This window comes from Gopherus evgoodei, chromosome 5, assembly GCF_007399415.2.
Source record: "Gopherus evgoodei ecotype Sinaloan lineage chromosome 5, rGopEvg1_v1.p, whole genome shotgun sequence".
In the NCBI taxonomy this organism is placed as follows: domain Eukaryota; kingdom Metazoa; phylum Chordata; order Testudines; family Testudinidae; genus Gopherus; species Gopherus evgoodei.
In genome coordinates this window covers 43,666,386-43,688,412 of record NC_044326.1, presented here as the reverse complement: position 1 = coordinate 43,688,412, position 22,027 = coordinate 43,666,386, and the positions used below count along the sequence as shown (strand labels likewise).

The window sequence follows — 22,027 nt, the reverse complement described above, 5'->3', positions numbered from 1 at the left end:
CCTTATTGCTTTGCAGGTTAGATGCAGCCCCATGGACTTGTGCTCTTTAAGTTCAATAAAAGTAACCCACAATGCCACGGGCTGACTTTCTTTATCTTCTGGAAAGTTAAGTTTGGTGGACAGTCAGGTTTTTCCACACTACACCAACAAAGAGCTAGACTGGCCACTATTTGGGAGGGTGCTAGGAAGTCTGGGATATGGGTGTTTGGAATAATGCCCACATAATGCAATATAGATGCTGCAGCCCAAGGTTATGACCCAGGGTTCAAAAATTCCTAACCTAGGATTACAAATGAGTGTAAACCCTCAAACCCTATGTTAACAAACCCAGGGTCTACTAACTCAAGTTCTACTAACTCTGAGCTTACGTTGCAGTGTAGACATACCCTCTGTGGCTGACCTCAGGCTTAGCTTTGTCTGCCAAAGAAGACTCCACCTTCACACTTCAGCTTAATTCCCCTTTAAAATTTAGATGAAAGACTCCTTCTGAGCAGACTTATCTAGCTATTCAGTATGAGAGGAGCAGATAGTTTCTTCTGGAGATGTAAATTGTGCTACCAATGAGAAAGAAAATTGTTGCATTCTCTCCTGAAGAATCGGCAGCAAAACATGGAAGCTGTAGGCCTCAGCCATTCTACCAAGCTTCTGTGGGCCAAGACTCAAGGTTGGCTCCTGAACCGAGCAGAACTGGTTCAGTATAAAATCTTGATAACTGTTTGTTGTTTTTCAAACATCCATGTTCTCCACATTGGGTTAAGTTCTGTTATTTATTCAGTTTTCTAATGTCACTGTATTTTTCTAATTAGCAAGTCACAGATATTGAGAGAATGCTTCTAGATATTCACCAATTCTAGGACAAAAGTAGCTTAGCAAGCTCAGCCAGTGTTTGGTATGTTATGGGTTCATAGGCAAATCAACTATTTTGTTTCATTTTGTGCAGTAGAATTTAGATATTTAGTTTGAGTATGGGCCCATTCAGTGCTCCTTGTGCAGGAGAATCTCCCATAAAAGTCCAATGGAAAATGCTTTTGTGCAAGGAGTAGTGTACTGGGCTCTGTGAAATCAATGGGAGCTGCAAGGACTCAGCACCTCTCAGGCCCTTGCCACTTATCAGAATGAAATTCATCCCTATGCAGAGGGCCAGTGTAAAACCTATGCATCACTTATGTCTTGTGGCCTCAAAATAATGCTTAGCTTCTATTGGAGCTTTGTTGATTTATACCAGCTGAGGATCTGGCTCTGAAAATTTATTCCCCATTCAGAAATTTCTTTACAAATTAAAACCACACACATAGTAGTCTATTTACTTAGTTTATTCATACAAACAATGATTACACAAGACTGTATATTGTTTGAAGACTGCAATAGATTTCTAATTTAACAACTCTGTAACAAAATTTAACTAAATTTAACATTTATGAAAATATAAATCTCTGATTGGGTAATTCTTCCCAACAATACAAAGTTTACATAAAAACATTCAATATGATCTATTAGTTGCAAACAAGTTAGGAAAAGTCATTCAAGTCACTTGATATACTATATTGGCTTTTACATAGAACATTCACACACCATGTTAAACCTTAGGTTGGCATTTGTTTCTTGGAAATTTAGTGGCATGGAGTTCCAACTTCCCAAAAACAAAAAATGTGGTTTGTTTAAATTCTTTGAAAAGTTTGCCAAGGACATGCCATGTTTAAGATAAGTAACGGGTGGAGTGAGGGGACCTTTTCACCCTTTAGATACAGATAGCCACTTCTTTTAGTTAGGTGAAACTGTTTTTAAAAAAATAGTTGAAAATATTTCACAATTTCTGCCTTGAAACTGATAAAACTGTATAAAAGGCTCAGAACAGTCTTAAAGCAGGAAGTGAAACATAAAGGAGCATACATACAGTATGTAAAAGTAAGAAATCCATTACAAATTGGAACAGTAAAGAACCTTTGGACAGCCTTTAGTTTTTATGGCATATTTCAGCACATATACAGGCATATTCTGTTAGTCCCAGAGTATTTGGTCATCTGATCTGTGTTGAACACAGGAAAGAACAGGAATGGTAGTAGTAAGGCAAACATTATCAGGAATAATACATGGCATGTCTGAAAGCTTTCTATTAAGATCACTGAAGGGATTTAAGAGATATTCCAAACTTATACAACAGAGAGAATAAGTAAACTTTTAACATAAAGAGAGAAGTGAACAGGTGTTTGACTGTTTATCTGTTAATGCCCTTTCTCTCTGAAAAAGTATTTGTTTTATCCAGTACTAATATGCACTGTGAAAGAGACAGAAAAACAATACAATTTCAGTATTAAACTTCTTTTATGACCTAGGTAATAACTAGTTTTTATCTTTTTTTTATCAGACTATAGAAAAACCCTTGCATGCAATGTTTGTAACTTTCAGTACTTTCATTTAGATGAAGACTGATTTATTACCTCACACGCAGACGTTTGATTTTGATTGGCTTCTACCCTTTTCAACCCAAATGTTAATCTCAATTTTTTTTTAAAAAGTAGCTATTTCTTTAAATGATGGAATGCATCAAGTGTTCCAGGTTGGCAGGTGACATCTTGTCATTGCACTATCAAGCAGAAAAACACATTTTTGCAAGTGGGTATAAACTCAGGGTAACCGTTGACCTAGCTTTGTCCACAACGAGGCTATCTGGATTATAAAAGAGCGTCTTGCCGCCTCTCCAACAATAAATGGAGTTTTGTCTCTAGCTAAAACTCGGTCAATCCCCAAATAAGATTTTCTAATTCCTGTAATGGTATAAGAATTGTATTGCTAGAAATTGTCAGTCAAGGTCCTAGATCTAACCTTGGACTAAACCTTGTATTCTAAAATTTTAAAAACCCTGCAGCCCATTGGATAAATGTCTGTTTCACATTTGGTTGATTTTTTTGCTTATTTTTGTTAACATAAATGTAAGAATATTTGTTGAGAAAACAGCATTCCTGCCCTCTGCTGTTCTTTGTCTTTCAAGAAATGTACTGGTACTTACTTTTGAATCAGAAGACTAGCCTATGCACATGTATTATGTATTCAGAAAAACTAGTCCATATTTATAATCAGTTATCAGCAGCAAAACTGTGTCCTCTGCAATCTATGGCTGCGCACACTTTGTCATAACAGTAATTGTGTTTTTTGGGTGTTGTTGTTTCACTTGTCTCAGGGTCTGTCACTGTGATGGGACTATCTCTTGCAAACACCTCAGTAGACTCTCTCCAAATGCAGTCTGCATTCACCTTGAAGCTATAATTGTGACACTTTGGCTTAATCACTTGTGTTGCATTACTGAAAATTTGACGGCTATTTGAAGTAGCAATTTTAATTTTCAGTGCTGCATCTACCCGATCCACTACAGTGTAAGTACCTATACTTCCATCATCAAATCCAACAATAATATTCAAATGCCTCTGTGAGAGAGAAAGAAAGGTTGGAGTTTTGTAAAGGGAACAAGCACCAATGTTTTTACCGTCAGCCAGTCTCATTACAATTAAACTAGAGATGGCACCATTGTCATCGTCCTCTTCATTACGAAAACAGATGTACACAAGATAACGGCCATCACGGGATAACCTCTGTCGCCAGATAATGCCAGGGGCATGAACCACACGAAGTTTGCCGCTGTGTAAATCAAGCACATTGATGTTCTCATCACCACGGGATAGAATTCCTAGCTTCCCATTGGGGGATATTTCAAAGTCTTCCAAATCTTTTAAGAAGTTATTAGGCAGTTGTACACGCCTGCAGATGACTTCCTCTGTAAGACTCCAGATGTTCACTGTTTCAGTGGATGTTATAAACACTACAATATCTGGGCAGTCTGGGATCAGTTTAATATTAACAATGGTTGCACCATCATCACAGCAAAATTTCTTGGTTATACTTCCTGTCCAGAGACTTACTGCCAATACTTTATTCTTTGTCATTCCAACTACAAATGTATTAGCAGTGGTTATAAATGCATTCTGTAAGGCAACTAAAATATTGCAAACTCTGTGTCCCGTGGCCAGCCGCCAAACTCTGGAGGCATTTTGTTCACAGAGAGAGACGACAAACTGATCGTTGTGTGTAATCATCAGCTGAGATATCCTTTGTCCATTAATGCGGAAGATATTTTCGCCGGTAATGGTCTGCCATACATATTGGCTACATTTGTCATCTGATGTAATCATTATTTCTCCAGAAGAGGTCAGGACACAGTTTTCAACAATACCTTCATGCTTGAACACAGCTTCAATAAATCCAGTGCTGAAGTTCCATTTATGCACAGATTCTGATCCATCCAGTGTATAAATTAATTCACCTCTGGTTGGCAACACCAGTGTTTGGATGGGTTTGCCAGATTTGTCAATGTTGGACATAGCAGTTATGATATCTATATCCCAGATAGAAAGGACACCACTGGTGGATAAGGATAGCAGCATGTTATGGTGATTGGACTTAATTAGTCTGACTATGGTTCCTGAGATTTCCTGTAAGCTTGCCATACACTGTCCTGTATCTCTCCTCCAAACAAAAATGGCTGAGGTATTTTCCATAGAAGCAATTATACAGTCGCTGTTTTTGGATAACACAGCAGATATAAAGCGCTCATTGTGTTTTGCTCTGAACTTTTCAGCCACTTTCCACATGCCAGTGTCGAGAAGTTCTATACTGAGTGCCTTACAAATTAAAATTGCACTTTGGTCTTCAGAAAGTTCAATGCTGACAACTTCGCTGTCTTCTTTCCTGCAGTCGAAGTCATCTGTCAGTTGCGGATTTGTGATTTCCTCAGTGTTCCAAACTGAAAGGCCACCCTCATTGTCCACCATCACCATTTCTTGAGCAGTATCCAGAACAAGAAGAAATTTCACAAATCCACCTGAAAATTCAGAGGTCACGGTGGACAGTTTCTCTCCACTTCCTAAATGAAATATAGTGGTGGTGTTAAGGTACTGTCCGCAGAATGCATAGACTCCATCTGGAGAACACTGTACACAAGTCACTTCATACCAGCAGTGGAAGTGATAAAGAGGCCACCCATAAAGTAGATCTATTACAGTAACATCTTTGCTGGCTTCCAGCCAAGCAAGTGCATGATTAATGGACAGTGTAAATCCATTAATAAAATTTGAGCCTCCCCCAATTCCACAATGTTTTGATCCCTTAATTTCTACTTCAGACAAAAGACAGGAATTTTGGTTATCGTAAATCAAAAGTGTGTTCTTTGTTGTAGCCACTACAAGATATTTTTCATCACTCGTAAGTTTGATCCCTAAGATAACAGATTGAGCTGTTGTAATTTGCCTTAATAGCTGGCGAGTCTCTGCATCCCAAGTACTGATGGAGCCATTTTCCAGAGCAGCAATGACTGTATTTGGATTAAAAGTAGGCAGGATCTCAGTGACATGCATGCAACTGGATGACAAGGGTAGTCGCTCGGGGCTGTAAGTCACATCCATGGAGGAGTGCAAGGGAACGATAGAGCAGTATTTGGGTCCATCTCTGTCACATTCTAAAAGAAGGTGTCTCAATTTAGGCAATGAGCTGACAACTGGAAGGAGCCTCTGTTGTAATTCAGCAGAGAGTGAACCTGGATATTTTGTTACTTTGAACTTTATACTGCGAAGGGTACTTGCCAGAAATTTCAGCTCCTTTTCTTGTGAATAATTATAAGCCAATTCTATGTCAGAAAGTGCTTTGTCAAACTGTCCTATTTTAATCATTGTGTACAGCCAGCTGAAGTTCATAATAACACCATACAGCAGATCGTCTGATCTTCCACATCTTGTCAAGTGATGCAAAAGTTCTGTCATTTTTCTGTGATTGACAAAAAAGATGTCAGGCTCTAATGGATTACACTGGAAGACCCACGGCTGATCAGGTGCTTGCCTGTCAAAAGCGGTGAGATCCATACAGTGCTTCTCCTCATCATTTATGCTTCTACTGTTATCGTCAAGGCACCCATTCAAATATTGATCTTCGCTATAAAAAGATTTCCTTCTTCCACCCGACCAAACGCCAAGGAAGTACTCTGCCATGATCGTATGCATTTCATGCACATCTTCCTCACTGTGGAGATACAGTTTCTGGGCAATAAGCTGCAGGTGCCTGTTTGCCCATACTAGAAGTGTTACATTTTTCACTTGCCGCTCTATCAAGTATCCCTTTAGGCCCTCCTTAAGCCTTGCAATGTATATATACGGTACCCTCAATGGGTTACATTGCCTGATACTCTCATTGAGCTCATACATAACAGTGTTGTCAAGAGCTAAAATATCTTCCAATTCCATTTCACTCAGGCCAGATTTGGACATTGTGATGTAGCCCAGTGCTCTCGACAACAGCTTCAGGCCACACTTGTTTTCTAATGAGCAAAATAACTGCTCTATGCTTTCATGAACAGTGACACAAAGGGAGGACTCATCAACATCTTTGTGAGATCTCCAGTTCTTAACCTCTCTGAAGGTTAAGTTTATAAACATAGGCAGTGTGCACTTCGAAAAAGCTTCATTGACATAAATTTGTTGCCCTGATGTTACTTTTCTTTTAACACGCAGCAGCTGATGTTTCAGTACTTGGCTGCACATCTTCCTGTCCCTTGAAATCAACTCAATGTAGTTGTCCTCTTCATGAATAAGGCACCTCAGTTTTTGCAGGATACCATGTTTGTTCGGCAGTGTTGACATGATTATCCGTACTGAACGGGGAAGGTGAACGGGGAGCCACCACAGTTTCCTAGCATCATCGTTATCTGAAAGCTGCTCTAGGGCATCAAATATTATAACCAGTGGTCTGTGAAATGAAGACTCATTCAAAAGATTTATAAACAAGTCCCGAAGATCATGAATCTTTTTAGGGTAACTCTGTACTAGGCAACGGTAATTAATTGCTAATTGTTCACAAATACTTTGAAGCAGATTCTTAAGATCTGTACTCATTTCTGTGGATCCCAAAAATCTTATAACTACCACAGGGTCAGATTCTGGTCCCATCTCTTCCTGCAGCCAAGTATAAGCCTATAATGTAGAAGCATAATTTAGTTAATGTCTAAATTAACAGAGCCAAATGAAGCACAATAACAGAGCACAGAAATGTTTTACTTATGGTTTTATAAACAGTGTTAATTTGTTTCAAAACGTAAGTTTATTTTGAAGTGTTCCTCTCTGAGTGGAAATGTTCTTAATAGCGGGATTATAGAATATGTTAATATTATATGTCGTGAATGAAATATTAGTTATATTTCATCTTTAACTCCAGCAATACTGCCAGAGCACTTAGTAATACAGCAGTGGAGCTGTGATTTTTCAATGGAGACAAATTCACAGAAGTATGAAATGTGCTCCTCACACTTCACCATGATAATCTAGTTAATGATTGGAAAGGCATAGGTGAACTAAATGACTTCTGAAATTTTGAAATAAACACAAATCATGGAACTTCTGGAGCAATTCTTCAATTGAAACAAATATGCATGGAAGGATATGAAACAAATTAGCATGTCTTGGAAACGTGGTTTACTTGTAAGACGGATACCATATGATCATTAAATGGTGTCACATCCTCATGACATCAGAAAACAAGAAGGGAGGGACTAATGATGTTACAATGGTGTATTTGTAAAGTAGTTTATTTCTCAAATAAATTCATTCTTACCAGTGGTTGAGGAACTGGATGAAATATTTGCATTTCCTTAAAAAGCTCTACTAACAATTATGTTTTGGCTGGAAATATCATATTGAGACGTGGCTAATAGGATATACACTGCCTCTTTCCTGAATAAATATCCAGTAATGTGCAGAAGACTGGATTTATTGTGTGTATCAAAGACTAATCTTAGATCTATTGATACCACAATAAGGAAAATGGGAATTAATTTGGTCTACATTTACTTCCGCTATTGAGATTAGCATATTATAAAATATATTGGTTTTTATTTTTTTACCTTCTTTGCCACTTCAGCTAATAAAAGGGTTTTTCCAGTGCATGGTCCTCCATATATGATAAGAGGGTTAATATGTCCTGCTTTGCTGTGCAGAATGTATTTATGAACTATGTTTAGTGCCTCACACCTGTACTCATAGAAAGAGGAGTACGTTTTACATAATGAAGAGTGTTGAAGGACTTCATCATAAAGCAAGTCTGTCTCGGTGTCAAAATTCTGTTGTACAGTTGCTTGAATTATATCAATCATGTCTTCGTAGAACTGTTTACCAAGTCCTTCAATGTAGTGGTTCTCCACTTCTTGTGAATAACCAAGTTTCATGTCACAATGAGTAACAGAAGTGTACACTCTCAGATTAGATGCTGCAACAATAGTAGGAATAAATTCATCTCGGAGTTTGATCAGTTTCTCATGAGCTTCTGGATCCCGCAGAACCTTTCCACCTATATGAATTACATCCATGTATTTTCCCATCTCTGGAATTTTAACAAAACGTTCAATGTTGGCAATTTTCCGAATGTAACAGACACACTTCTTCAGGAAAGCTGGTGTTTGTTTTCCCAAGGCAAAATCAAGCTCATCTTCAACAGCTGGAGGGAGAAAAAAAGAACATAGGAAAACTGTTAAGTTCCTTCAAAACAAACAGAGGGGGAAAAAAATCTCTGTTCCCTCTAGATGAACAAGCAAACAAAAAATACTGTATGCAAAATTTATCAGGTGCAGTTTTATTTAGTACTAGCTATAATACAGGGCTCAGGCGTAAGCATTTATAAATTTACTTTTCTCCTCTTTTAAACTATGTGCGAGAAATGACAATCAAAAATATACTTTGGTAATTGTGGAAATATTGCTAGGCTAGATTATGAATGGGTGCATAAATACAGAATAGATTCTGTATGTATTTTGAACTTTACCGGAGGAAAGATATCTCTTTGCTTGGCTGTGTTTCATTTTTCCTTTCTTATGCAGCAACTTCACAGCAGTCTTAAAAATCTTCTTAATCTCTTCTGATATGTCCTTCCATTTGTTCTCATTCATAGAATCTGAAGATGATTCCATCTTTAAAAAATATTCATAGTCAAACACTAGCTGTAAAATCAGTTTCTACAACTTTAGAAAGCAAAGGATTAATATTTAAAGTAATGATATATACAAGAAAGGAGAATACACTAAATAAAATAATGCATGTATTAAAAAAACTCCCATATAGTCACTCTTAACCTTTTATATTGGACAAATCATAATTTTACATTATAAGTTGCTCTGTTCTGACTATAAAACATAAGACTTCCTGACATAGTGGACAAATCTAAAATGTAAACAACATTATTCAGGGGTAAATGAGAATAACTGGTAAAATATGAAGAGAAAGCAGCAAAGAATCCTGTGGCACCTTATAGACTAACAGACGTTTTGGAGCATGAGCTTTCGTGGGTGAATACCCACTTCCTCAGATGCATATAGTGGAAATTTCCAGGGGCAGGTATATATATGCTAGCAAGCAAGCTAGAGATAAAGAGGTCAGTTCAATCAGGGAGGATGAGGCCCTGTTCTAGCAGTTGAGGTGTGAAAACCAAGAGAGGAGAAACTGGTTCTGTAGTTGGCAAGCCATTCACAGTCTTTGTTCAATCCTGAGCTGATGGTGTCAAATTTGCAGATGAACTGAAGCTCAGCAGTTTCTCTTTGAAGTCTGGTCCTGAAGTTTTTTTGCTGCAGGATGGCCACCTTAAGGTCTGCTATAGTGTGGCCAGGGAGTTTGAAGTGCGGTTGTACCTCAGTGCTTGGCTGTAGACAATGGATCGTGTGATGTGTCCGGGATGGAAGCTGGAGGCATGAAGGTAGGCATAGCGGTCGATAGGTTTTTGATATAGGGTGGTGTTAATGTGACCATCTCTTATTGATGCTACATTGATGAAATCTTCATCATCTGGACCCATGGGAAGGAGACTCTGGAAAAAATTCCACCACGATTTCAACAGCTTCCACCCCACCATCAACCTCAGCCTGGACCAATCTACACGGGAGGTCCACTTTCTTGACACCACGGCCAAGCACTGAGGTACAACCGCATCTGCTCTAACCCCTCAGACAGAGACCAACACCTACAAAATCTCCACCAAGCATTCTCAAAACTACAATAGCCGCACAAGGAAATAAGGAAACAGATCAACAGAGGCAGACGTGTACCCAGAAGCTTCCTACTGCAAGACAAACCCAAGAAAGAAACCAACAGAACTCCACTGGCCATCACATACAGCCCCCAGCTAAAACCTCTCCAACGCATCATCAAGGATCTACAACCCATCCTGGACAATGATCCCACACTTTCACAGGCCTTGGGTGGCAGGCCAGTCCTTGCCCATAGACAACCTGCCAACCTGAAACATATTCTCACCAGTAACTGCACACCGCACCATAATAACTCTAGCTCAGGAACCAATCCATGCAACAAACCTCGATGTCAACTCTGCCCACATATCTACACCAGCGACACCATCACAGGACCTAACCAGATCAGCCACACCATCACTGGTTCATTCACCTGCACATCCACCAATGTAATATACGCCATCATATGCCAGCAATGCCCCTCTGCTATGTACATCGGCCAAACTGGACAGTCTCTACGGAAAAGGATAAATGGACACAAATCAGACATTAGGAATGGCAATATACAAAAACCTGTAGGAGAGCACTTCAACCTCCCTGGCCACACTATAGCAGACCTTAAGGTGGCCATCCTGCAGCAAAAAAACTTCAGGACCAGACTTCAAAGAGAAACTGCTGAGCTTCAGTTCATCTGCAAATTTGACACCATCAGCTCAGGATTGAACAAAGACTGTGAATGGCTTGCCAACTACAGAACCAGTTTCTCCTCTCTTGGTTTTCACACCTCAACTGCTAGAACAGGGCCTCATCCTCCCTGATTGAACTGACCTCGTTATCTCTAGCTTGCTTGCTAGCATATATATACCTGCCCCTGGAAATTTCCACTACATGCATCTGAGGAAGTGGGTATTCACCCACGAAAGCTCATGCTCCAAAACGTCTGTTAGTCTATAAGGTGCCACAGGATTCTTTGCTGCTTTTACAGATCTAGACTAACACGGCTACCCCTCTGATATATGAAGAGAAAGTGAGGTTTGGGGTCAGACCTGGAATAATACTATTAGAGAATAATAATAATATTTTTAGATTAACTTTCATCCTGAAACTGAAAATATTTTTAGATTAACTTTCATCCTGAAACTGAAAATTAGGCACAAGGAATTTCAAATTAAGCACCCCAAATTAGGTGTCACTTTTGAAAATATTAGATTTTATTTGATGGTATTTCAATTCTTCCTTTGCAGAATGGTGATCATAATCTGACTTGCCTCAAAGGGGTGGTGGTAGACTAAATTCATTCATCTTTGTAAAGTGCATTGAGACATCTGAGGAAAGTTCCTATGGGCCAGATTGTCACCTGGACAGAGAGCAGTCCAGCGATAGTTAGGCAGGAAGTGGGTGGAGCCTTGGCTTTCCTTCTGAGCCCTGCATGCCAGCTAGCACAGCTGAGTTGGTGCAGAGCGGGGAGTAAATTGTACCAGGAAAGAGCTGGCACATCTTAGTTCCCCCTCTGGAGGAGGCAGGGACCAAACTGTGGCTCTCTGAGTCACAGTTTTGTCTCTGCTCTGTTTCTGGGGCATCACAGCTAAGCATGGCCCCTTTACTCACACCCAATTTTAAGATTACAGGCTAGCTCTGTTTAAGTACAAAGTAATTTATTATTATTTCTGATTTAATGCTAGATTGTTAATTTACAATCTAATCCAGAGTAAAGGTGCAGCGCCTCATTGTGCTCCCTTAGGGAATCACAATCGCTCACAAAGCCCTTCCTGCAGAAAATTCAGAGTTGCAGATCATTTTATATTCTGTCTGTTACTTCTGTTTTGTTTACTGGGTATAAGACTGCACTAGTGATGATGTATGAACCTTTTCTGCTTACTCTTGTGCGACAGTAGCTTGGGGAAATCTATAAAATGTTAAATAACAAAAATACAAAAAAACCCTTCAAGATATATTTAGAGCTATTTTGGGCATTGGGGGGGACATTATGTAGGTTGTTTTTCCCCCCAGTGCTAAATATTTCAGACTCTGCTACACTACACTTTCTTGAGCTCTTAAGTCCTTGTTGCTCAAACATTTTTTATGCAACAGAGAAGGTTATTGCATTTTGTAACATGGTAAAAGCATGCTATATAGTGGATTAATTTCCTTTTGTAGTATAATTACAATCAATATGCACTAAAATAAAGTGACATTTTGATATTGCTTTGGGATATAGCTCTACTTAAAGGGTTTATTCTCCTATTGGAGGGCCAAATTCTGACCTTGGATATAAAACGGCTATTGCTATGAGGGTAGAATTGGGCCCTGTAGCATGCATAGCTATGGTCAGACAAAGTTATGTGCACATATGGGAGATGAGAATAAATGGGACTGTTCAAAAATATTTTACCAAGAATCTTCTTTTAATATGAACCCCAATTCAGGGTAGTCCTTGGGTGTGTGTTTAATCATTTGCTTAGCTTTAAGCATCTGCTTAAGTGATTTGCTGACTTGGGACCAGGGGGAGAAATTCACATTTGCCATGTAAGTCCTATTCATGGACTTTTAATGAGAGCCCCATGCAAGAACTGAGAGAGAGAGAATCTTCCCCACTTCAATGAGAGGGATGGATAGAGGCACTTATGCAGCCATTCCTCTTGCAGAAGGCTCATGAGTTGTAACAGTGCTTGCAGCCCTCTATCATTGACCTATAAAGGCAAAGGTTGTGACCAGTGGACCATTAGACCGAGTAGCCTTGGCCTATCACTCCCTGTGGTGCCCCACACTTCCTCCTTCATGACCCACCAGACTGGACTATCACAGAGCCAACCTCTGCAGTGTGCAAAGAGTTCACAGACTGTGGAGGTTCATTCCATTATGACCCCTAGATTGTTTTTCAAACGATGCTGGTGAATTCCATGCACTATGACGAATCTATGGAGGTCTTTTTATTAAGGACATGAAGATAATTTACTGTATTATGATTGTTCTTCAGCATTTCAGATTTTGGTCGGAGGTAATATGCTGGTGGCACTGCATTTTCATCTCTACAGTACCACTCTTCCAAAATCCTTGTCTCTAGCTTTGCCTCCACAGCCGCATCTAGGATCATTTCAAATTCCGATGATTCAACTTCTCCAGGTATTCGGATGGTCCCATATTTTTCTCCCAACAGGCCCTGTGTATTTGCAACAAAGTATGGGTTTAGTATCCCTTTCCAGTGACGCTAAAACCCTAGTCAGGATATGGCTAGATACTTTCATAAAAATCAACATGGCATTAACAGCAGTTCTATCACTTTGAAGTTACTGGGAAAGTAAATAAATATAGTTAGGCTTTATAGAATTGGATTTTTATTTTTTTATACTTTCGATGGCTAATATCAATGTTTATTTTAAAGCATTTTTTCCAGTTTTTATCTATTTAAATTTTCATAGTTCTGGGAAATTATGGGGGTGACAGACAATAATTATTTAATGAAATAGACATTCAGATTCAAAAGTTAAATCTGTCAATCTCGTATCAACACATACAAAGTAAATATCTGAGTTCTTCAGTAGCATTTTTCATATTTTGCCTCTCTGTAAATTACTATTATCTATACAAATATTTTTTCATCAGTTTGCATGTGTATGGTGAAATGAACAGTTACAGATATTTACTGATAAAAATAAAATCCTTCAGAGCCTAAATATAGCAGAAGACGAATTCTTACTAGGACTATTGTATTGAACTGCAGTTTGGTTGTAAGGGCTTGGATATTTAGTATCTTTCTCAATAATTAATGCTAACAGAAAAACCTAAGGATCAGGGACACTGAAATTCTGCAAATGACAAAAAATACTCAAAATATATTTTATTAGGGAACCAACTATCTATTCATTTGATATAATGGCACAGAACATAGGTTGCCATGAAAATCCTGTGTGGCAGTGACAATGAAAACTCCTCTGTTTGCACTAGGTAAAAAAGAAGCATCAGGTTTTTCAGCATAATCGGTTAGTAGCCACATTGCTCTTTAACAGGTTTCAGAGTAGCAGCCATGTTAGTCTGTATCCGCAAAAAGAACAGGAGTACTTGTGGCACCTTAGAGACTAACAAATTTATTTCAACATAAGCTTTCCTGGGCTACAGCCCACTTCGTCAGATGCATGCAGTGGAGAATACAGTAGGAAGATATAATGACCCAGTGGGAGTGGATGGGTCATTATACAAAGTAAAACTATTTCCCCATGTTTAGTCCCCCCCGCCACACACACACTGTTCCTCACACCTTCTTGTCAACTGCTGCAAATGGACCATTTTGATTACTACTACAAAAAGGTTTTCTCTCTCCTGCTGGTAATAGCTCACCTTAACTGATTACTCTCATTAGAGAGGGTATGGTAACACCCACTGTTTCATGTCCCTCTGTGTGTGTGTGTGTGTGTGTGTGTGTATATGTATATATATATATATATATATCTTCCTACTGCATTTTCCACTGCATGCATCCGATGAAGTGGGCTATAGCCCACGAAAGCTTATGCTCAAATAAATTTGTTAGTCTCTAAGGTGCCACAAGTACTCCTGTTCTTTTATTGCTCTTGAAGTACTCCAGGTGTTCAAAGTGGTGAAGAGCTGAACTTTAAGCAGTACTAATCTTTTCCTTTTACAGCCAGCTCTGTGCCACTACAGTGATCAAGCCAGGGCTGGATATGCCAGCTTTATAGTCAGACTCCGCCAATGAAAGTGTGGGACAAAGGAGCTGCACTGAACTGGAAAATCTGGCTTCTAGCCTCTCTCAGAAACAGTGAGAGGTTGTTATCTAAAAATATAAAAATCTAAAGTTTTCAAACATTTTGGCTGAGTCACTCATTATAGACATGTATTTTTAAGGTAACTTTCTTCCCATTTTTGAGCACTGTCATCCTTAATGTTGTTCATAAAGCGTGAAGACCTGGATTATGGCTTCCTTGACTTCTATGCCTTCCTCTTATTTTCGGCAGTTGAATGTATGTTTTCATTTTGATGAAAAGTCACATGGCATATTCACCCTGATAACCATGTAGCCACCGTTTAAATATTTTAATATTATTACTAACAGCAACAATTACCCAGATTACAACTTTAGAAACACAAGCTGCTTCACTGCCTTGTGAACTCTCATTAGCAAAAAATACTGAACATATTTATCCAAATAGCCACCTGATAAATGAACGAATGAAAAAAAAGAAAAGAGAGAGAAATTGGTCAAAACTAACTTAAATATTCAGGTGCACCCATTTTCTGTATTAAGAGAAGAATTGTTTAAAATCTCGGAGCTGAGACTGTGGTAACTCAGAAGTTAAATTCTGTTACAGGGGGTCATGATGGAGTTATAACTCTTTTGGATAATATATTCCTGGAGGTAGCATCTCCCAGTATTCTACAGAATGAGCATTGGTCGCATAATCATATAGGAGATACAGCTCCAAATAGAGATGTTCAAATCTGCAGCTAGTTGAGATTAATTTTGGACACTATGGGTTGCTAGTAAATATTAATATTTTATTATTATTTCTACATAAAACTCATGATTTCTTGGCCAAATGTCCTAAAATCTTTTCTGTGTTAGCCAAAAGTGATGGTTAAATTCTTATGTGAAAGAGGTTTTGTTTTGGACAAATGAATGTCTTCGTCCTAGCAGGCCTATTCTGAGTTATACACTCTGCTTTTACTCTGAACTTCAGCTGACTCTCATGTGTTATCAGTAAGCTTTAGCTGGACCTTGGCGTACTATTAAATAATGGATTGTGTGTCCTTTAACTCTGGACCCTTATGGAAATGTGTCCACATGTCCAGGAAGGAACTGATTGTAAGTGGTACGGGGCAGATGTTTTCCGTGATTATTAAAATAATAATCTGTCGAAAGATGCTTTTAGTTTATCAGGATTTAGTCTAGCAGATTATTTCTTTCATAATGACTTGGTTACACATATCTCTTTCAATTAATGAAATAATGGATGGTTGAACAGATGTTTTAGCTTATCAGTTGTTGTGTGAACCAGATGCCATGAAAAAAAGTTCCTGGCCAATAGGTTATTTGCTGTGTTTCTTTTCTGTAAACTCACATAGTATATAAAGAGATAACTGTAGTTACAGATGCATATTGTAGCGGAAAAATATGTAACTGACAAGGGATGCTCATAAATGCTCTAACTAATAAAAATTAGTAACTGACAAAATGGACAAGGAGCATGTGGTATAGCAAGTGTATTCTATAATCAATGTATCAGCAAAACATTAATGCATGGATTAATGGCTAAGCATTGAGAGCTAACTGTGGTCAAATGTGGTCCCAGTAGTGATAAATTAGTTAGAAATATCATTGACTTTTTTATTGAAAATAAGATCAAGCAAGAGAGGATTTTTCTTTGTTCTGAACAGTATCTAATAGGTCACTTTGAGGGAGTTAGTCAGAAGTGAACTGAAGTAAAGCTGCAAAGAGTCCTGTGGCACCTTATAGACTAACAGACGTTTTGGAGCATGAGCTTTCGTGGGTGAATACCCACTTTGTCGGATGCATGTAAAGCTGCCATCACTTCTCCAGTTACAGAGTTGGCATGTTTGTTTCCTTTCTGTTTTCTGTATAGTGCTGTATTAAGGATTGATTGACTGTCATACTTAAACAAGCCTTTAATGGCGTTAATTATTTGACATCACATCTTATTAAATCCAAACACAACAGGGTGAAATCCAGGCCCATTGAAGTCAGTGGGAGTTTTGCCACTGACTTCAGTGAGGCCAGGATTTTACCTTGTATGCTATGTTTGATTTAAATTCCTTTAGTGGTTAGTTTATGTAAATAAAGATTTTGAGGTAAATACAATGAGGTTAAAGAGAGGGAGTAAATTAATGGGAGGGAAACAGACATAATTTGATATGACTCATTTAAGGAATCCTTATGCAGATACTTTCTTAGAAATATACATGTATATAGTTGTGACCCCAAGTGCCAACAGACAGAGGGCACGGGGGTGGTGTGGGGTGGTGGTGCACAGGGTTTCCAGAGATCACTGAATTGGATATCTGCATATTATTTCACCAAAGGTGCCATGTGAGGTGTCTACCTGAATGGACAATATTTAAGGAATTATGTATCTATATGGAAAATTATGTTCTTAAGGTCTTAGAGCTAAGGTAGATCACCAGGAGGTGACATACCTCAGAAACGTTCCTTTCAGGCAGGTGATGACAGACACCAATCTCCCTGTTCAGCCATTTGTGTATTGTCTGCCTCGCACTGTATGCCTGTTTGCATACTGAATCACAGGCAAAAGAACAGATTAAAAAATCTGCACGAGAGAAAATCTACAGAATAAGCAAACAGTGGTGGGTGGGTCCTGTTTATGAATAAAGACAAAGGATTTTTCTGATTATATGTTAGAGTGCGAAGTGACACACTGACAGCGAATCTGTGAATTCTGGGTTTCCAGTGGACCAGGGGCTGGGCATTTCAGGGTGACACTTGGAGGGCTTGAGGGATGCAGTGTGCCAATAGCTAGTCTGTAGAATAGCTGAGGCCCAGAGGGGAGTGCTTGTGCTGCCCGTGCTGGAGGAGTTGGGGAGCTGACCCACTAAGGGCAGGTACCTTAAAATCATCAGACTTGGTTTGATAGGAAGCTGGTTAGAGAAGTCATTCTTGCTCAGTCAAAAGAGTTAAATAATCATCATTCTGATGAAATGAGAACGTTCTGATTATATAAATTTCTCCAGTTTGTGATAATTTCTAATTAGCCCTTTTCACTAGAAAGATCCACATCTCATCCCACAATGGGGGTAAACACATGGCAAAGTTTAGAAGTTCATTCTCCTAATCTACTTTTTAGAATCCTAGGTTTTCTGTAGTTCTGCAGCTGCATAGTATGACGTTCCCCTCTGGTGTTACCTGGACTCGTGATCTGGAGGTCACTCCAATCCTCGATTCTGGGAGCCAGCCTTACCCTGCTCTGCTGTGAGAACCCCCACTCTTGGCCTGTTCACACACAGCCTCTGGCATGTAGGCTTCTCCTTGGATTGTGCAACCCAAATGACACTAGCCAATATCTCCAGTCCCAGACATGACCCTAGGAACCTCCGTCTTGCAGTGTCCAGTTATGCCCACTGGATGCTGCAAGCTTAGAGGAGTTTGTCAGTTTAACAAAGAAGTTGATATATACCAGGCTTGTTATCCCAAGGGGAGTCTCTGACACACTTCAAACCAAATACACTGCTTCAGATAGAATAAACAAATGTATTAACTACAAAGATAGCTTTTAAGTGATTATAAATCAAGGCATAACAAGTCAGATTTGGTCAAATGAAATAAAAGCAAAACACATTCTAAGTTGATCTTATTTTCAATGCCTTTACAAGCTTAGATGCTTCTCACCACAGGCTCAGCCAGCCTCTCCCCTTTAATCAGTGCATCAGTCGCTTGGTGTGGTGTCTGTAGATGTAGGTGGAAGAGAGAGGAAGAGCAAGGCAAACGTGTCTCCCTTTTATCATGTTCTTTCTTCCCTCTTGGTTTTTCCTCCCCCCCCACCCTTCAGAGTTAGGTGATCATTATCTCACTGCAATCCCAAACTGACCAAAGGAATAGGGGTGACTCACTTGAGAGTCCAACAGATTCTTTGGTTGCCACCTAGGCCAGCATCCTTTCTTCCTGTCAGGCTGGGCTGGGTTTGTCCCATATATTCCCTGATGAGGTGTGAACTGCCTCCCTGTTCTTGGAGAGTTTTTTACTGGGCTTATTTTAAGTTATGAAGACACATTTTCAGCCTCATAATTAAATATATGAAATTATAACCTATAACATTACTGTAACAACAATTACTATAGCATCAGTATAACAACAATGCCTAGTGCATCATGAGCCTTCTGAAAACACCAGACATGACAAACTTTGCATTGGATACCATGCAATCATTTTACAAGGATGAACATGGAGGTGCTGGGTGTTCCCCCGAGGTACAGAGCGTCACACACAGATTAAGCAGGAAATAATAACCCTTCCTCCTCCGCTGCTGCTGCTTCTGGAAAAAATTTTTCTGTGTCAGAGTGAAATTCAGCCTTGTGCAGATGGCCACTACAAAGCTTATGCACTATTCAAGTCCAGCCAGGGCCTGCTCCCGGCACCAGCAAAACAAGCAGGTGCTTGGAGTGGCACATTTTTAAGGGCGGCATTCTGGCACCAGCCATCATAGGTGCCGACGCCAGGGCATGGGGAAAAAGTGCCCTTGCTGCGCCAGCTCACCTCCACCTGCTCCCTTGAGTGCGCTGCCGCTGCTGTTCTGCTTCTCCCCCTCTCCCTCCCAGGCTTGCTGAGCACGAAACGGCTGTTTCGCGCAGCTAGTCTGGGAGGGAGGAGAAGCTGGGCAGCAGGACACTCGGGGGAGGTAGTGGTGGTGGAGCAGAGGTGAACTGGGCCAGGGAGTGGTTCCTCTACCCCCCGTTACTTCCTGTGCCCCCACCCCCCCAGCTCACCTCTGCTCCGCCTGCTCCCCTGAACGCTCCGCTGCTTTGCTTCTACCCCCTCCCTCCCAGGCTGTGTGAAATGCGGCAAGCCTGGGAGGGAGAGAAGGAGTAGAAGCCAAGCGGCGGGCGCTCGGGGGAGGCGGTGGTGGTGGAGCGGAGGTGAGCCGGAGCGGGAAGAGGTTCCTCTACCCCCCCGTTACTTCCTGTGCCCCACCACCCTAGCTCACCTCTGCTCTGCCTGCTCCCCTGAACGCGCCGCTGCTCCGCTTCTCCGCCCTCGCTCGCCTGAGAGGGAGTGGAGTGGAGGTGAGCTAGGGCGGTAGGTTGCAGGGGGCCCACAGGAAGCAATGTGGGGGGGGAGAATGTGGCACACCTGAGGGAGGAGGTGGGGTGGGGATTTGGGGAAGGGGTTTGGAAGGGGTGGAGTTGGGGTGGGGCCGGGGGTAGGGGGACACGAAAAGAAAAGGGGGGTGGCCAAAAATTTTTTTGCTTGGGGCAGCAAAAATCCTAGAGCCAGCCCTGAGTCCAGCATAGGTGGTGCACAGGCCTTGTGATTTTCACCCTCTGCAGAACTCTACTGTATGGATTTTGCAGTTACTTTCTATGGTGATTATTAAATGAAATGACCAGGGCTGTACTTTTTCTGTATTTGGGCTCTGTAAGTTCAATGAGGAGTTTTGCCCGAGCAAAGATGGTAAAATTGGGCCTTTCATTAGCAATATTAAAATGTCTAAGTGTCTGCTGCATTTTTATGTTATATTTAAGGCTGTAAGAAAATCACAGGCCATGATTTTGTTGCAGAAACTGCAGCCTTTAACACATACTACCACTTTTCATAGTTGCTACAAATTTGAGGGAGTAGCATTGTGACCTGAGGCACTGAGTCGCAATATCACTCATATTTGTGTTTTTCATGGGTTTTATTTTGGTTTTTAAACTTTTTTTTTATAGTACTTGAACTGACTGCACCAAAATCCCAACTGTAGCAAACTGTGGCTGCAACTTTTGAACCAAAAACCATAACTTTCATACAGCCTTATATGCACATTACTGCAGCCGACTTAATCAAGGTTAAGTCGGCTGCAGTAATGTGCATATAAGGCTGTAAGAATAACCTTAGTTAATTAAAGTTATTCTTAAGGAGTCTTTCCTAATGGAATCTGCACACTTCACTCTTCTCTGGTACACTCTGTATTGTTATGTCTCCACTGTACTGGAAGTAAATAGAAAAAATTAAGCAGTCTTTTAAGACAAGGAGGCAGATTCTTTATTCTATATCTTATCTAAAACTATCATTGCAATGGACATTACCCAAACAAACAGTCATGCATCACTAGATCATCATTCTGACTAGTAGAGCAAAGCACTAATAGAATGAGTGTGGATAGGTTATGAATGACTCTTAGCAATGGCTTTTTAATAAAGTTGAGGCATACACAGATTTTATTTAAAAGCTCTTAAATTATTTTTAACTGAACGCTAATACAGTAGAGGTGACACATTTATTGCTGCCTGTCTTTATTCTGTGGATGGCATTGTCAGTACCTAGTGTGACCAAGTTCCTCCTCTGCCTTGATGGGTCCTGCGCTTATTGGCAGATTTGCTTGCCTCAGAGATTCACAGCAACCCTCAGTTTGGCCACTTTTGCTAGGGGCTCAAACATGCTGTTCACTCAGTTAACCTCATCACTGGCCAGCATGGGGAAAAGGGAGGAGAACAATCCCCGCAGTCTCTGCTGACCCACCTAATGGGTTGTGGGACAGGCCAAGGACCTTCCCCTCTGGTGGGACCCACAGTCCAGGTCACCTCCTCTTGTCTCAAACAGGGATTGCAATTGTCTACAGTGTCTCTTGTAACAGCTGCGTGACAGTTACAGGTCCCTGGGCTACTTCCCCATGGCCTCCTCCAAACACCTTCTTTATCCTCACCACAGGACCTTCCTCTTGATGTCTGGTAACGATTGTACTTCAGACTCCAGCAGTATGCCTAGCTCTAGCTTTTTTGCTGCCCCAAGCACAGCAGGCAGGCTGCTTTTGGCTGCGCGCTTGCAGGAGGTCCCCCGGTCCCATGGCAATTCGGCAGTGGGTATGCCGAAGCCGTGGGACCAGCAGACCTCCTGCAGGCAAGATGCCGAAGGCTGCCTGACTGCCGCTATCACAGCGACCAGCAGGGCACCCCCTGCGGCTTGCCGCCCCCGACTCGCGCTTGGAGTGCTGGTGCTTGGAGCCACTGCTGCCTACTCACTCTCAGGGTATGGCTACACTTGAAATTTCAAAGCACTGCCATGGCAGCGCTTTGAAGTGTGAGTGTGGTCAGAGCTGCACATAAACCACATCCCTTATGGGTGTAGCTTGCAGCGCTGGGAGCCGTGCTCCTAGCGCTGCGGCACTGATTACACTGAGGCTTTACGGCGCTGTATCTTGCAGTGCTCGGGGGGTGTTTTTTCACACCCTTGAGCGCGAAAGTTGCAACGCTGTAAAGTGCCAGTGTAGCCAAGCCCTCAGCTTCTTGCGCCTCTTGCTC

At 40.7% G+C, this 22,027-nt stretch overlaps 1 protein-coding gene across 2 annotated transcripts in view; it reads right to left on the bottom strand.

Annotated features, from left to right (window-relative positions):
- Positions 1-1,368: 1,368 nt before the first annotated feature.
- Positions 1,369-22,027, bottom strand: part of NWD2 (NACHT and WD repeat domain containing 2) — a 157,622-nt gene continuing 136,963 nt past the window's right edge. For both annotated transcript variants that reach the window (XM_030564545.1, XM_030564546.1), the window contains 4 exons: positions 13,002-13,205; positions 8,851-8,995; positions 7,937-8,526; positions 1,369-7,010 (listed from right to left, as the gene is read on the bottom strand). In XM_030564545.1, coding sequence (XP_030420405.1) covers positions 3,075-7,010; positions 7,937-8,526; positions 8,851-8,995; positions 13,002-13,205 — 4,875 coding nt within the window. In that variant the 3' untranslated portion in view covers positions 1,369-3,074. The remainder of the gene's footprint in view (positions 7,011-7,936; positions 8,527-8,850; positions 8,996-13,001; positions 13,206-22,027) is intronic.